Source organism: Polistes canadensis, unplaced genomic scaffold (genome assembly GCF_001313835.1).
Source record: "Polistes canadensis isolate GaletaPanama2010 unplaced genomic scaffold, ASM131383v1 scaffold_96, whole genome shotgun sequence".
In the NCBI taxonomy this organism is placed as follows: domain Eukaryota; kingdom Metazoa; phylum Arthropoda; class Insecta; order Hymenoptera; family Vespidae; genus Polistes; species Polistes canadensis.
Window position 1 is genome coordinate 265,453 of NW_014569643.1, and position 12,515 is coordinate 277,967.

At 34.5% G+C, this 12,515-nt stretch overlaps 1 protein-coding gene across 1 annotated transcript in view; it reads left to right on the forward strand.

Annotated features, from left to right (window-relative positions):
* The window catches only part of LOC106787245 (acetylcholine receptor subunit alpha-like 1), a 101,210-nt gene that overhangs the window by 60,162 nt on the left and 28,533 nt on the right, over window positions 1-12,515 (forward strand). The window contains exon 3 of the mRNA XM_014749443.1: window positions 12,127-12,171. Coding sequence (XP_014604929.1) covers window positions 12,127-12,171 — 45 coding nt within the window. The remainder of the gene's footprint in view (window positions 1-12,126; window positions 12,172-12,515) is intronic.

A 12,515-nucleotide genomic window follows, 5' to 3' on the forward strand; every position in this document is an offset into this window, starting at 1 on the left:
CACGTCAAATACACGTCTGTCAGCGAATTACGTTTAAATTTTTGTCGACGTTGTCGGATTAAACTAGTGTCCGCATATTATTTCGTTTCGCGTATTTCTATCGTGAAAAAGAAATAATAGGGCGAGGAGGGGTAGTAGCAACATCTGGAGAGAGATACGGTTCACGGACGTTTAGGTACTTTATTTTTTATGCATCTGTCCATTTTCTTTTTCTATTTTCTTTTTCTTTTTTCGGTAGGTATCCTAAACAATCGTTGTAATTATAAGAAACGTTAGTATACGAAATACGAATGGCCAAACAAAATTTTCATTTACGTTTTGAAATTTGTAACGAATGGAATAACGTTTTGGAATATTTTACGTAAATGCGTGGTCTGTTAGTAATAAGTTGGCATAATCAAATAAGTATATAAATAAATTTTCGATTGTTTGGAAAAAAGGAAAAAAACAAGATTGGCTATAAGGAAACAAACGTTGGTTGAAACAAACAATAGGGGTGGGGGAAAATGGTCGATCGCAAAGCGTGAAATTTGTCATCGAAAGTATTCGTCTCGTCCGTTCATCGGCGCGTCGCGAACTCGTTACTTTCGTAATTCAATTAAATCCAGATAAATTGGATCAAAGTTAAATTAGAATTCGTCGTCCATCAAATTTTAGTTGCCAAACTCAGTCAGTTGCTCTCGAGTGCCCGGTTGCTTTTTCTTTGCCCATTCGAGGAGTTAGAGTAGGAGTAAGAGTAGGAGTTTGTGCAAGAGGACGAAGGGAAAAGGGGAAGGAGAAACGGATCGGTTAAAATACGTCAGGAAAAGCGAGTATACGTTAAGAGAGTTAAAGTGAGAGAGAGAGAGAGAGAGAGAGAGAGAGAGAGAGAGAGAGAGAGAGAGAGAAGAGAGAAATTTCCAAGCGCAAAATGAAAGCTCGTTGGCCGAAGCAAAAGCAGGGTGACCGAGAAAAAGACAGAAAGAGAGAGAGAGAGAGAGAGAGAGAGAGAAAGGGGATTGGTGGTAAAAGAATGGTAGAGAGGAGAAGGGGGAAAGGTGGCGGGTTAATTTGCTAATGAATTTTAAAAAGAGTCGAGGAGTTGGTGTGCTCACTCACGTCGCGTTCCTTCTCTCTCTCTCTCTCTCTTTCTTTTTCATCATAATAATTTGATTTTACCGAGCTCGACGACGCGGACATGGCTTTGTTTACTTTTTGATATTAAAGAAAAAAGACTAACGAAAAGAGAGAGAGAGAGAGAGAGAGAAAGCAGGAAGTAGGGAGTGACGAAGAAGAATAAAAATGTGATGGTGTATCAGTAATAGAGGATAAAGAAAAAAAAGCGAATATTGGAATAGGAAAAAAATTCTTCAAAATCGGAGAAAGTGGAAAAATGCGATTTGCGAAACATTCGAGGGGTATTCAAAGAGATAAATTGATGGGTGCGTATTTTTGACAAAGTTTCGTGTAAAAGGAAAGAAAGAAAAAGAGAGAGGGAGAGAGATGAAAGATTTTAAAGAAAGATTAATATCAAAAGTTCTCATAAAAAGCCCGTGTGTGACTTGGCTAATACGTGTCCTGACAATATTTCTTGTATTTTTTATTTCTATATATATATATTTTTTTTTTCTTTTTTTTTTCCCCCTTTTCTTTTTGAAACGTTTCGCTCAATGTTTTTTTTTTTTTACCCTCTCCTTTATCGACGAATGTAAGAAGCTCGTGACGAATGAAATTTTTCCGTGAGAAAAGTTTCGTAAGAGAAAACTTTCACGTTTCTTCCTTCTTCTTTTTCTTCTTTTTCTTTCTCTTTTCGTACAAGACTTTACTGTCTTCAAATGCGTTCAACGAAATTTCTCACGTGATATCGCGAACCTTACTTACGTACGTGTCCGTTCGATCCAAGTGAGTTCTCTCTCTCTCTCTCTCTCTCTCTCTTTTTCTCTTTACCTGTTTCTTTTCGTATTATAACTCACGGGAAACAAATTAAAAACTTGATTTCGATAAGAAGACGTAGTAGAGTCTAGGGTAAATGCGAAAGAGAAAATAAAACTAAAATCAAATTGTTCATTAAAAAGTTGAAATAATATTTTAGTTCAAGTCACTCGTATGGTCAAAATCGATTAACTTTAACGGAACAAAAAGTATAGAAATTTTGATATAGTATTGTAATATACATTGTCAACGTAGATTATTATCTGTAACAATTTTGTTTTGTTCTTAACCCTTTCGCTACTACGGGCGACTATAGTCGCTCCCGCTAAAGATGTCGCGTAATTGTATATATGATAAGCGCCTACGGTAGCTATGCTCAGAGTATCTCACTCTGAATATGCCGCGCGAGTCTTTCGTTCTGCATTATTTGTTATTTACTCTGTTTTGAATCAAGTTTTTTCGTCGGAAGCACCAGCCAAGAACGCAGGTTACAATAAGGCGTTGATGCGACCGCTGCGATCGGTTGCGTGAACCGTGCACTGTTTCGGTGCAGCGCGCCGTACTGCGGGAGTACCGCGATGGAGATCCGCTCCGTAGCGAAAGGGTTAAACATTGTTCGATTATTATCTCGGTGCATTAATCTATATCTCTGAACATGCCCGTTCAAGCTTACTTTTTCTTACCCTTCAGTATCGGTCGATACCCTTTTGCCTTCATTCTTGCCTTATTTCGATACACACGTACACTTACACGTATCTACATATACCCGTGCATCGACGTATTTAACTCATACTGTTTACTCGGTCGGGCTTCTTCTTTCACGCTCACCGGCTTCCCCTTTTTGTTGTTCCCCTCTCCTTCTGTTTGAAGCTTTCTCCGTGGCAACCTAACGTAGAAAATCCGCGTAGCAAGCTACATCATTTCAGCCGATTTCACGTTGGCGAACATCTCGCGATCGAAATGTTAAAGCTGCAAGAGAAACCGATTCGTTCTCTCTCTCTCTCTCTCTCTCTCTTTCTCTCGTAATTAGGCAGCGGGTTAATTAGCGAGTCCTCATGATGCAGATCGTTCCTATCGATGCAGCCTTTCTTTTTCATTCTTTTTTTTCTTTCTTATCTCCTTTCTCTCTTTTCCTTTGTTTTTCTCTTTCATAAATGCATTCTTCTTTTTTTTTTTTCTTTCCATCTTCTTCTACTTCTCCTTGCTTCCTATTTCGACGCCACGTTTTTGAACTTTAACAACGCCTCTCACAGTCCTCCGACCACCAACAACCCCTTACCAACTTTACCCCATTTTTCACGGCTTATTTAATTGCAATTAATATTTCAAACGAATATGTGCATTTTTAAATAACGCAAAACAAAATATATGTGATTTTTGAACGACATATAGCGTCGGCGAGGAATATAAAATAATGGCAAGTAAAATATTCATTTTATCAATGATTTGAATTATTAACGAAGTTAAATCATTTCAATTATTAGAATATGTTTCGAACAAAAAGTTATAGCAATCTTACCAACATTTTCGTGTATTTTAAAAGGGTAAGACATAAGAAAAAGATAAGTCTTATGGGAAAGAAAGGATGAACGAAGATGAAAAGTTAATTTTGTCCTATGTTTGGATATTCTATTCGTATACGCGTATACGCGATCATGGGCGTGTGTGTGTTTTTTTTCGGTCACGCCGAAATTGGACCGAATCTCGTGATTCTTTTTTCTGCTTTCTTTTTATTTTATTTTATTTCGTTCGAACGATACGAGATTCCTGTTTCCCATGTCGCGCTCAATTCGTCGATTTATTTGAAGTATTCGATGAAAGACAGACAGAAACGATATGTACAGATATATATATATATATCGAGAATCCCGAATGAAAACTGATCGACACTCGGTTTCTATAGTGTGTGATCCCAACCCCCAGGACCCTCCCCCCTTCCCCCACGTATTTTTCCGATATTTAAATACTCTCTCGGCTCTGGTCGAATTTGATCGACCCTTTACATTGCGAGCGTGTTACATTTCCACCCTATCACCTAGCTTTTTTCCTATCTATCTATCTATCTATCTATCTGTCTGTCTATCTATCTCCATACACTTTTATATATCTATGTGTTTTTTTTTTATATCTTCAAAAAATAAGAGAAAGAAAAGAATAATATATAATAAAAGTAAATAAACATCGAAAGAAAATTCAAAAGCGTAGTTAGTAACTATCAATATTGTAAACGTCTTATGCAGGCCCGTGCACGTTGGCGCCTGCACTAGCGTAAGTGCGTGCGGATGTTTGTTTAGGATATCGATATTCTTAAGATTTAAGTGTGAAAAACATAGACCGTATGCGTCACCCGTGGAGGGAATCCGATGCTCCGTTGTCCGAGAGAAGTATAAAAGGGCAGTCGGAGAATACGGCGGAGTTAGTTAGTATTACTCGATTATTCAGTTCAGTTCAGTATGTATCGGTTCTTATGTTGGTCATTATGAGTGAGGCTTAGTTTATGTTAAGGGTCGGCTCGGGAAATCTTATGTCGAGAGAGTGACTTTAGAATAAATATATATATATACTGATACCAAAACCTCGCCTCTTAATTCTCTTATGAAACCCTTCTTATGATTCTTATGTATCTTACGGTAACGGGTTATTACAATTATTAAGAATTATCCGCTAATAAAAGAACGGCTTTATGAAATCTTATGTTATGGTATCTTATGTCTTATATCTTACATCTTATGTGTTTTATCTTATGTTTATGGTTTACAATATTATTATTTCACGAAGAGAATATATTTTTGTTATTTCGACGTGTATAATTTATAGAAAATTACTTGGACGTTTAGATCGATACTTATTTAAGTATTTTCAAAGATTAAAGATAAGAGATTTGGCTCGTGCATATCTATGCATATTCGTTACGTCAATCTCAATCTCCATTTAATATGCATATATAATAATAACGTCCTCGTATCGATCGTTATAAATATTTACTAGGGATTCGGATCATCGTTCTTAGACTCATTGAGACAGGGTAAGATAATCTTACAGGTAATTTCTTAAGACTCAACTTTACTTAACTAGCGATGGAGCTAACCTTTCTCTCTCTCTTTCTCTCTCTTTCTCTCTTTCTCATTCTCTCTCTCTCTCTCTCTCTCTCCCTCTCTGTCTTAAGTTGGAAATTCTAATTCTAACGTTGCTGCGTTTTCCGCAAGCTCTCGGAACGTACTCCGAACTTGGTTGTTTTAATGCTTATTTTAGTGAGGTTTGAGTTGACCTCTTGGAGAGTCTACAGGGTAGAATAACTACGTCTTTACGAACTATTTGCATAAGAAACTACGTCGATTCTAATCTAAAGTAACAAAAAAAGAAGCAAATATTGAAATGAGAGAGAGAGAGAGAGAGAGAGAGAGAGAGAAAGCAAGCAAGCAAGGAGGAGTCTTTAGGGTAAATTTATAAAAAAGAAAAAAAAGAACATAATTAACAAACTCCTATATTGAATTTCAATGCGTAAAATAATGGAAGATTAATTGGTCCTCTACGAGAAGAAAATGTTGAGGAGTATAGAAGTCAATGATATATTTTACGTTGAATATTGTCGCTAGTATTCGTGACACGAACGACGTATTACCTGCCAAGGGAAAAAGGGAAGGGAAACTTTAAGAACGAAATTAAGACTTACCCAGTCGAGTTTCATGAGTTTAGAAACTCCCTTTTGATAGTAAATGGTTTATGAGAAGAAGCTCATTGAAGAAAACGGTAGAGGATGGGGTGGTGGAGGGTGAGGAGGAGGATGACATCGGTGGAAAGATTTGACAGGAAAGAGAAAGATCGGATGATGAATAAGATCACTATTTTGAACGTAGATATATATATACTGGGTGTTTTAAAATATATGAACATAACTTCTGGGGTGATTTCGGTACCTTAAAATAAAGTTGTGTCGAGCATATGATTGTACGAATTGTTTGTTCTTTTTATTTCAGCGTACTGAAACAATCCCTGAAGTTATTTTGAATAACATATTTTGAAACAGCCTGTATGTATTGTACAGGAAGATAAAATATTTTATACGATTGAGAACTAAACCTCAAAATGAAAATGTTCATATTCTGGATAGCGAAGAAAAATAAAATAAAATGTATCGAGGTAGAATAATAAAATGTAGGCGGATCATAGTGAGAGGAAAGAACGGGAATATTTGAAAATATTTCCGAAATGGACTATGATAAAAGGGAGAAGAATGTATTTACAAGAGAAATGGTTATATCCTATATATATATATATATATATATATATATATATATATGTATGTGTGTACATGTTTGAGCATTTATATATATATCGATAGGGTCGAGGATGAAAAAGGGAGTATACCGGTATAGGGTGTCAAAGAAGTGAACTAATTTACTAACCGAACGCAATTAAAACTTTTTTACTTATTCATCAATTACCAATTTATCTTTGCTCGAACTATTATTAATTTCATTCCTATAATTATTTTGTTTTTCTTGCTCAGTTAGGATACAATAATTTATTGAAAATAATATCTATGAAATGTTTTTGAAGTATTACTTTTTCTTCAACTCATTCCTTTGTAATTTTGTTAACGTTCAAATTCATTATAAGTTATTATAATAACCGGTGCGCAAAATTCGAGAGAATTACGTTTCTTAGCATAAAGTATTATGTCACGCCATCTGCTTTTCCTCTTTGGCTTTTTTTTTCTCTCTCTCTCACTCCTTTGAGATTCTCCTTTAGACTTACTTCGTTCGCAGCTTTTTGTCGAGGAATCGTTCAAAAATCGCTTACGCGCCGTTGCGCTTGATGTACGACGTCATTTTCATTTCTTGCATCTCTCTATCTCTCTTATAACCTTTTCTTTCCCTTAATTACGTACGTTAGTAGATTTAACATTTTTCATTATCTCATTACTCGCCCATGATTTTCACATAGAAATTTTTATCTCGTATTACAAAATAAATTCAACGAGATAATAAAAGTGATATTTTTTGTTTAATTCATTATCATTTCATTATTGTTTAATTGAAATTTTATTCGTCCCAATAAAAAGAATATTAAACGGAGCGACTAAACGTAAATGATTGTGTAATTAATTATGAAATAATAAAATATTACAATAGAATAATAATTCATAGATCAGATCGTTATTACCGTCGAGAAAAAAATGATTTAGGTGTTTCGATAGGTAGGATAGGTACGAATGGTGATACATCAAACTTGTATGGATCAACATTTTCAAAAAGATATGTTTCAAATGATCATGTCTCAGGAATATGAGAGACCCGAGATGTTTCCATTAATATCCCATGTCACTTTATCTTGAATTCTTATTCCCCGAGCACTCGAGGAAAAATTCAAAATTCTACGAGAAGAAAGAAATGAGTTAAAATGGAATCTTCGATCTTGCGTACTTCAATGTATTCTTTCGTACTATTGGTAAACGTCAATAATTGATAATATGTATATATTTGATATTAAAGATTGTTTCGAGTGGCGAACGAACGAGGAGATGGTTTTTATTTAAATGACGAGCTTTGGTCGCGTCTCTACATTCTTTTCCTGTTTTTTTTTTGTTTCTTTTGACGTCAGTACGATTAAGTCTTTGAGAATAATTTCGTTATAATATTATCGTTGGTCTTCTTCCATTGTAATTAGAATTTTACTTTGAATATTATTATGCATACAGGGTGTCCTAAAAATTACTATTACGAAAAAAAAAATAAAACTACACACAAAATATTAACAAACCCTGATATAACTTTGCATAACGAAATCGTAAAAATCGTGTAGATAGTAAATAAATAATTGTTTAGTTCGATAAATCTACTTTTGAAACTGCTTATTACTTATGCGTACGTAAGGTACATAGTTGTGTATGCGTGTGTAGGTGTACTTTTCTACACCCGTTTTTGTTGGGCCGTGCCTTCGGAACTTTATTAGTTTCTTAACCTACTTTCTCGACAAAAGCTTCAGTTCGTCAAAGTGCCTTTCGAACTCGTACACTCAATGTGCCCGTAGCCTAACAATGTCTTGTAAATCTTATGATTTCGTAAACGCCGTTTGAATACGGCCGACGTTTAAAGCACATGCGAATTGTTTTGAATTTTTGAAGAGTACTTCTAAAGCTACTCGATCTTTTAATATTTTACTTTTACTATTTTACTTTAACTCCCATTTCTCATTCTACTTATAGTTACTTTTATTTACTTCAAAATGTTTCTCCTCGTAGGCTAAATGTTTCCATTATTTTATTAACATTTAAAATATACCACGTATGAATTTATATAATATTTTTCATTTAATCTTTTAGCTTACAATTAGATTTAAATAACGCAGAAGGGGTCAAAGTTTTGGAATCAAACTTATTTGATTGTTAAGAAAATATTTATATACAATATATATGTAATATATTACGATGTATATGTCAATAAAGTTTTTCTTTAAAATATAATATATTGCGTCGATTTTCGGTGATCGTAAATCTCTGAACGATTGAAAATCCGTTAAAAACTGTGGAACAAATGAAAAATAATAATTCGATGACTATCGGACATTTTTGTACGAAGAAGAATTCATTTTAAATCTCTGTGTATAAAATCTATCAGCTTTAAAACGATAATTCCAACGTGTAACTGGACGATTTAACGAACGATTAATATTCACAAAATGTATGGACGATCGATTGGACGATATCAGATTGACGTATTTGTTGTTTCAGAGTTTACAATTGATATGAAAGAAAACATACATGCACGTATACAGATCTGTGCAATACGAGAAAATAAAATAGTATTTTTATCTTGCTATCTCGAATTCAAATAGTACTGTGAGTTTATTTTCACAAAAAAGTACCATAACCAAGAATGAAAAAAAGAAATAATTCTACCTAGTAGTATTAACCGGTTGATGTATTTGTTTACCATGGATTATGATTTATGAAAGAAAACAAGAACAAAATTAATTGACAAAAAATGAGTTTAACAGGAAGATCAAATAGAATCTTTAACTTGATCTTGAATTCAAATTTCTCTCTCTTTCTCTCTTTTTCTATTTTTTTTCACAAAGTACTAGTTGATATCATTGAGAAGGATTCTCTTGGGGATAGAAAAAAACAAAATGAAAAATAAAAAATAAAAAAGAGGATAAAAGGAAAGATAAGAATTTATCGGTATAGTCATGTGTAGAACTAGATGAAGCGTTAAGATATCTACGAAATAAAGAAGAATATATATATGTATGTTCCATTTGAAGATTTCTTCTTTTTCCATTTTCCTCTTCCTTCTTTGTACCTTCAATTTCATTTTCTACGTTTCGACGCAATAACGAAACAACGTGGTCCTCTAGTTTCGCGATTTCTCGAAGGTAACGTTAAGTGTAGCCTCTTCTAGGAATATCGTTAAAACTGAAGAAAGGTGCTTACTTAGAAAGAGAGAGAGAGAGAGAGAGAAAAAGGAAAGAAGGAAGGAAAGAAAGTGGTAGATGTCGAGACAGTTTTCACACTGAGAAACCATTTCTTGGGTTGTCTCCTGAGAGAACACGATTCTTTCTTTTTATTTCTATCTTTTTCTTTTTCCCTTATACTCACAAACATTTACACACAGAGAGAGAGAGAGAGAGAGAGAGAGAGAGAGAGAGAGAGAGAGAGAGAGACATACACATATAATACTTGCTCCTACTCCTTTTCCACGTTCTCTGTTTTCATCCGACATCCAATTTCCATAGCATTAGGCTCCTTAGACACGTAAACGGGCTTCTAGGAGCATTGAAACAGCAGCCACCTGATGTCTCCAAGTTCACCCTTCTTTCTTGCTTTTTTTTTGTTAACTTTTCTTTTACTTTTCTTTTATTTTTCCTTCTGTCTCTCTCTCTCTTTTTCTTGTTCTTTATCCAGAAGCGAACAAAAGAGTCACGTTAGATGCTGCTTACCTTCTCTCACGAATCAGAGAAAACCTTTAGCTTGCAACACTTTTAGATAACGACTTTCGGCAGCCCTTTTGCTCGCTTGCTTGCTTACTTGCTACTCGTCAACGACGTTACGACTAGGGGTAGTTTCTTGAAACAACCAACCATTTCTGACCTCGTACCATCTTATCAAATGTCCTTAGGAGTTCGTTTCTACTAAAGGGGGACAAAGAATTACTACTCGAGACGGTTAACACGTTACTTTCACTATAAAAACGACCATATTCTTATGATTTAGATAGGGATTCGTATTAGTTGCTTTTTTACTTTTTTTTTTTATTATTTGTAAGGATTATATGAAACCTACGAAATTCTATTTTATTTGATTTTATCATAGCAATTACCGAAAAGTCAATTTCGCACAGATAAGAACGTTACAAATAGAATTAAAATGATGGCATCCATTGTAAAGATCACCGGGAGAATGCCGAAGCGTACACTTTGAGAATCACTGGCTTAAAAGAGAAATATCATTCTCGGTTACTTTATTTTTATACTGGAGATATAGATCTTCCTTGTTGTTACATAGTAATCCAAGTCCCATGAGATATTTTTCTAAGACCATAATTCCGATCTCAGGGCGATTCTTCGAAAACGCTTTTCCACGCGGCCCACGGCAGTTTATCTTGATTATCTTTCTTCTTGGGAACCCAAACTCTGCTTCTTCTCCTAACTTCGTTCCTTTTCTCTTTCTCTTTTTCTTTTTTTTTTCTTCTTTTTCTATTTCTTTCCTATCTTTTCCTCTATATTTTCTATTTTTTCTTTTTTCTTTTTTTAATCCTTTATCCCTTCCCTTTTCGTGATAAAACAAAGGTCGGGAATATCTTAGATGCTTAGATCAACAAATCCCCCAGGACGTTTCATTCTAACCAGCGGCCATTTTCCTCGTATGAGGAACGAGTTAAAGGAGGACGTTTTTATCGTCAGAGTAAATCTAATTGCGGATTTAAATAAGATTTATTTGCCGAGTTGTGAGAGTTCAACTTTTTTGACCTACCTACTAAAAAGGGAATGAAAGGAGGCGAAATAAACGGGACGAAGAAGAAAACGAACTTGCTCGTGGAAAAAAACTGTTCTTATCTTTTCGAACCCTTTCTTTCTTTCTTTCTTTCTTTCTTTCTTTCTGTTTTCGGCTTAAGAGATTTCTCTTTCACATTTTTTAGAAAATTTTTAATTAAATTTTACATCCCTCCCGCTTCTCCCTGTCAAAAATAATATCGTTCTCGTTCAACATGTTCGAGGATTGGATACGAAAATAGAAATGATTTTGAAATCGATCGAAATTAAGTTTATAACAACGGGAAAAAATTTAAACATAAAATGATTTTCACCGAGAGAGGTGACGTTAATTCGTTCAAGTGATAGTAACGATAATAAGTGAGCAAGTAGTTAGGGTCGGAGTTTAACGCGACCATTTTTTAAGATGCTCAAGCTTAGGCACCTAGCGATTTTCTCTTAGATTTTTTTGTTCTTTCCTTCTTTCGGTGATAAACGCGACATTAAGCTCCGAATGAAACCTCGACAAAAGCCTCGGCCTCGCTATTTTTTTTTTTATCCTCCTCGTCGTCGTATTTAGAAAAATTTCTGATTAGTTTAGATGCGGGCGGGGGAGCAAAGGGGAGGGCTTAGACTCGTCAAATCTTCTCGTTAAATCGTCTAGGACAATAATATGCAACAATATTTGTTTTCTTTTCTTTTTTTTATTTTTTCTTACTTCTTTATCACCTTCTTACTCCTCCTTATAAAACGAAGGGCAACAGGAGCGGCAGCACAATTCTCGAAAAAAGAAACACTAATTATTTTTTAACGGCCTGTTGAAAGCGTAATTACACGGATTCTAATTGCTCCACGTAATCGCTAAGATTTTTTCTCTCTCTCTCTCTCTCTCTCTCTCTTGTTTTGTATCGTTTTTTATTTTTTAATTATTATTATTTCTCTCTTTCTTTGTGCGTTTTATTTTGTGTTATTCATTGTTTTACGAAGTTGTCTTAAAGTAATTAAAGGATAGATTATAATTGCAGGGAAATCATTTTAAAAAAACGAAAATATATCAAATGATTATTAGTCTTAGGATGAAATTAATATCAATCATGCGAACAAAATAAATTGCCTACTTCGTCCTTTCTCTGATATCTTTTTTGATCGATCAATAAATCCAAATAAATATTATAAAATATCAAACGAGACAATGATAATCTTAATACTGATACTAATCGCTCGTTTCACTTTCTGTTTCAGAACTTGAAGAATCAGATCATGACGACAAACGTATGGGTGGAACAAGTAAGTTAACTATGTATTATTCTTCAAACATCGATAATGACGATGTTTATCCAACACAACATATGAAAAATATCTACATATACATTTACTTCTATTGCGATATCTTCGAGTACGAATAGAAACTATCCTGAAAATGTCAACGATTCTTAGAAAACATTTCTGAGATTTTAGGATGAATGGTTAAAGGGTAAAGGGTGGTGTTGGAGTGAAACGAATGCAAACGGGTTCAATGGCCACCAAAACGCGTATATTTCTTTCTCTTTCTCTTTCTCTTTCTCTTTCTCTTTCTCTTTCTCTCTCTCTCTCTCTCTCTCTCTCTCTCTCTCTCTCTCTCTCTCTCTCTC